At 42.1% G+C, this 5,422-nt stretch overlaps 1 protein-coding gene across 1 annotated transcript; it reads right to left on the minus strand.

Annotated features, from left to right (window-relative positions):
* Window positions 1–1,105: 1,105 nt before the first annotated feature.
* On the minus strand, window positions 1,106–4,690 carry LOC131901557 (periphilin-1-like). Its single transcript, XM_059252673.1, is given in 3 exon segments — window positions 1,106–1,134; window positions 3,623–4,454; window positions 4,456–4,690. Coding segments are annotated over 3 exon segments (1,014 nt in total). The 5' UTR covers window positions 4,609–4,690.
* Window positions 4,691–5,422: the final 732 nt, after the last annotated feature.

The following is a 5,422-nucleotide window of genomic DNA, read 5'->3' on the forward strand; positions in this document are numbered from 1 at the left end:
ATGTTTAGGTATGTTCCTTATATTTCAGAACTCTCTAAAACTTTTATCATGAAGGGGTGTTGGATTTTGTCAAAGGCCTTTTCAGCATCTAATGAGATAATCATGCGGTTGTTTTCTTTCAGTTTGTTTATATGGTGTATTACATTGACAGATTTTCATATGTTCAACCATTCTTGCATCCCTGGGATGAAGCCTACTTGGTCATGGTGGATAAATTTTTTGATGTGTTCCTGTATTCGGTTGGGCAGTATTCCATTGAGTATTTTTGCATCAATGTTCATGAGGGAGATTGGTCTGTAATCTTCTAACTTTGTTGCATATTTGTGTGTTTTCAATATCAGGGTAACTGTAGCCTCATAAAAAAATTTGGGCAGGCTTTTGGGAATCTGGTGCCTGTGGTGTGATGCCTTGTGCAGCCTTGGTGCAGTGGGAATGGGCTTTGACTTGCTCAGGCTTAGTGTGCTGGGCTCTACTGACTCCACATGGGAGACCTTGATTTGGGAGAGGTGGGGATGTTGGGTGGCTTGGAAGAGAGGGCTGGAGGTTGCAGAAGGAAGGAGGTGGGATCTGTGGGTGGTATGTAGAGTGAGTAGACAATTTCTTAATAAAGAAAAATGAAAAAAAAGAGAAAGAAATGTCTCATGTCTCAGTGGTTAACAGCATTTTTCTCTTGCAGAGGACCACGCTTCAATTCCCATTACCTACTTAGAGGCTCACAACATTCTTTATCTCCAGTTCCAGAAGAACTGATACCTCTTCTGATCTCTGTGGGCATGACATACGTGTAGTGTGTATACATATGCAGGAAAACTCATACCTGATAAGCATACTATGAAGTTCTTTGGCATGTGGCCAAAGGTCTTGATATCCTACCCCAGATACTTGCTCAGTCTTGTTCATTACCACTCTATTCACAAAAACTAGGAAAAGGATATAACCTAAATAGCTTTCAACTAATGAATGGGTAATGAGAATGCAGTACATATACACTGTGGAATACTATTTATCTGTAAAGAAAATGAAATCTAGAGGCAAAGGGATGGAACTAGAAAATATTGTATTAAGTGAATTAACAAAGACACAGAAAGTCAAATGACACATGTTCTCATTCTTCTGTGATACCTACGTCCAAATCTTCAGATGTGAATATGAAAACTGGCGTATGTGCAGAAACTATGAAAGTCAAGTGGTAGCACAGAGGGGAGGGCATGGGAAGGAGCCCTAGAGTGAAGAAAACAATACACAAATGATGTGAGGGGAAATAGTGAAAACAGGGGAGTTTTTCATTAGAGTGGAGAGAAGGTGGTCAATACAATTGGGGATGGAGGTGAAGTGGTGGAAATAACAGTAAGGATGCTTGAAAAAAGCCATAGTGATTGTGCTGGCTAGTTTTGTGTCAACTTTACACAAACTAGCATCATCTGAGTGGAGGGAGCCTCAACTGAGAAAATGCCTCCATAAGATTGTGCTGTAGGCAACCCAGTAAGGCATTTTCTTAGTTAGTGATTGGTGGGTATGGCCCAGCAAACTGTGGGTGGTACAATCTCTGGGCTGGTGTTTCTGGGTTCTATACAAAAGCAGGCTGAGTAAGCCATGGGGAGCAAGCTAGTAAGAGGTATTCCTTCATGGCCTTGGCATCAGCTCCTGCCTCCAGGTTCCTGTCCTGCCTGATGAACAGTGATATGGAATGTAAGCCAAATAAACCCTTTCCTCCTCAACTCATTTTTGAGTCATGGTTCTTCATCAGAGCAACAGAAACCCTAAATAAGAAAATGATTATTTATCTAAAATTACTTGTATGTGTTCCTCTGTGTGTGTGTGTGTGTGTGTGTGTGTGTGTGTGTGTGTATCTGTACTTTAAATGAAAATTCCCTCAGCTGAGATGTCAATGTTTCTACAAAAAGCCATAGACTGTCTAGCAAAATCCCCAGGACCAGGGATGAAACACTCCCTTTTGAGTTGTTGGTAAGGGGAGTTTGAGAGTCCCAAAACAATATGGGGTATTGACATTGCCCTTGACCATCTCACAGAAGTTGGAGGTAAGTCTCTCTTGCTGAAAATACCATGTGCTTCAGACACCGGACTGGAAGGATCCAAGCTGGAACTGACCTGAAAGTCTGCACCCTGAGGACTAATTTTCATAGTACTTGGTGCTGTGCAAGCAGCCAAGGGAAGGAAACAACAAATACACCTAACCAGCTGTGACATCAAAGTACCACAAAGACCAGCTTGGCAAAAACATCAATAATTATGTACTGTGGAATAATTGTTTTGTACATGTGAAGATGTGTCTTTGCCAAGGTGCCTTCTGATTGCTTTAATAAAGAGCTGAATGGCCAATAGCTAGGTGGAAAGAGGTTGGACAGGACTTCCATGCAGAAAGTGAGGAAGAGAGATGAATCTAGGCATGTGATAGACACCAGGGCACATGGAGAGGAAACAGGAGTTGCAAGATGGAAGAGAGGTAAAAAGTCATGAGGCAAAACATAGATTGATATAAATGGGTTAAGTTATGGGAGCTAGTGGGACAAGCATAAGCTATAGGCTGAGCTTTTCATTATTAATAGTATGTCTCCATGTCATTTTTTAAATTGTGAGCTGGAGGCCCAAAGGAAAAAAACTCTGCCTACAAGTATGCATCATAACTCTTACATCTTGGCCATAAGGAAGAGAATACTGAGGATGGTAGCACATGTGTTTAATCCCAGCATGCAGGAGGCAGAGGCAGGGGGATCTCTGTGATTTTGAGGACAGCTTGGTGTACACAATGGTTTCCAGTCTACCTAGGTCCAGACTGTAAAACCTTGACTCAAAAAAAGGAGATAATGAAATTGAGATGTAATTCAAACCATGATTTTTAATGTACCTATTGTACCATATTGTGTATTTTGGCTCAGTGCTATGCTGGGAAGGATCAAGAAGTGAGTGTAATGTCCAAATTGTCTCCTCTCTGTTCACTGACTCACTTACAAGTTGAGGGGAGCTCTGCTGGCCTTGATGTCTTTTGCCACATTTCTTTTATCATTTTAATTTTTTATATACTTTTTTTAAAATTTTACTTACCAACCCCAGTTCTCCCTCCCTCCCCTTCTCCCACTTCCATGGAAGTTCTCCTCATGCCACCCCCTGGCAATGGGACCAGGTCTTATCCTGGGTACACGAAATGGCTTTATTTTTTAATTCAATTTACATACCAACTACAGATCACACTCTCAACGCTCCTCCATCTCCTCCCTCCTTCGTCCCCAATGCCCCATGCCCTCCTCCAAAAGGGTTAGTCCCTCCATGGGGGAACAGGAGAGCCTGGTACATTATTTTTGGAAGAGAGGAGATGTATGAAGATGGATTAGACGATTCTACACATAGGAAAAACATTCTAATTAAGAGACTTTAAAAACTATTGTAGATGTTTATTTGATACTAGCAATGTGGTCAGTTATCATAAACTATTTCTCTTCATCACAAAATAGTAAGGATTTAAAAAGTCCAAAGGGAAAAATCTAGAAGCTTTAAAAATTTGTTTGAACTGAGCCCTAATTCTTCTCAAAAGTGTCTCCAAAATCTGGAGTAGAATTATCATACTCCATAATGAAATGCTTGAGTTCTTCAACATGTTGCTCACCTATTTCACGCAAACTCTGCTTCATTGCAAACTGTATAGGTTTTCCTAAGGAATGATCCTTTTCAACCAGCCTTTCCACCACCATCCCGAAAGTTTCACAGACTTGTCGGTAAACCTTCTCAATCTCCGTGATTTTTGATGCAATCGCTTTTGAGCGACTGCTAAGCTGGCTGTCTTCACACCATTCTGGGCCAGCTCTTGTGTTTGACTCGGGTTCTTCTGTCTGGTTGATACATAACGGTGCCTTGGATCCCGTCTCAAACTCGGACATTTCAGCCAAGTTGTTTTCTTCTGACTTCTTGGGATTTTCATTATCCCACTTGCTTGCAGCATCAGTCTGTTCCTTCTCAGTCAGCCGGCTGGGGCGTTTTAACACGTTGGATGAAGAACCTGAAGGCACAGTATCTCTTGATGTTTTCAAAAACTGGATGGCTTTCTCTTTACATCGATGTCGAGACTGATGGATGGAGCACATCCTGCTTCTACTGCTGAGACTGGAGCCAAATCTGCTGGGTAGGGAGTCCTTCCTGCCCACACGTGATTCTCTCAAAAAAGGAGCGCCCTGTTTATGGGGAGATCGTTGTCTTGAATAATGGGAAGAATACAAACGCCTTCTTCTAAAGCCGTTTATCATGGCCCTGTATTGAGGCTGTCGGCTTGTGGCATACTCATCTCTTGACCATCGTGAGCCATAAGGGCCTCTTTTGTAGGGTGGGCCACTTCTTGGATTCTGAGAAAAACAGCGGCCTTCATCCCATTTTTGGTAATCCACGTGACAGTAGTATCTACTGTAGCCTCCTTCAGAGGGTCTGGCTAGCAGAGATGGTCTCTTGTCTCCCAGGGGCGGTCTGTTTGGCACAACGGTTGCCATCACTGGGATGGTTCCAAGGAGGCACTTGTTTTCGTGGAAGTTGCTTGTAGTCATACCATCCCTTTGCTTGATTCCCTGGAAGTGGCTTGTAGTCACACCATCCTTCAGACCACATCTTATCTCATGGAAGCCACCGGACTTCTGCGAACAGAAATGTGTACTTCCCTTCCTGTTCACTTTCAATTTATAAGGATACTCATGGCTTAGTTCAAGAATCTGTTATTGTCTAAAAATTAGTCCTTGGAACTCTCCAATACGCACGTTCCACCGCTGCTGCTGAAACCCCACCAACAGCTCTCTAATTAAACTTAGGACCACTCAACAGCAGGGAAATCATGCCTGGTCCTTGAAAGCTAGGAAATTACCTGGGGCTACTGAGGTCATGCGTCCTAGAGGAGAATGCCGTACTACCACTTGACTAAATCAGTACAATTCCTAAGTGAATTCCACTTACTACAAATAAGTGTGGCTCTCACCCCTCACCATAAAAAGCTTCTCCTTGCAACAGAGAGAGACCATTGCACAAAACCACAACCACTCAATTTCATAGAACAAGTGATTGTGGGGTGTCTAGCCCCAAGACACACACACACACACACACACACACACACACACACACACCACACCACACACACACACACACACACACACATATACATACATATATATATATATATATATATATATATATATATATATATATATATATATATATATATATATATCAACTCCTGGGCCTAAGGTTCAGGGAGCATCATTAAGAGGAAGAGGAAATCAAAGGGAAGCTTCACAGTTGATATTTCAACAATATGACTGCCTGAACAAGACCTGAATAAGGACAATACCAATCAATATGCTAACTTGAAAGGGAGAAATCTCATAGGGTTTACCTCTAAAGAAAGAACTACAGACTGCTAAAGAATTAGTCT

This window comes from Peromyscus eremicus, unplaced genomic scaffold (genome assembly GCF_949786415.1).
Source record: "Peromyscus eremicus unplaced genomic scaffold, PerEre_H2_v1 PerEre#2#unplaced_110, whole genome shotgun sequence".
Lineage (NCBI taxonomy): Eukaryota > Metazoa > Chordata > Mammalia > Rodentia > Cricetidae > Peromyscus > Peromyscus eremicus.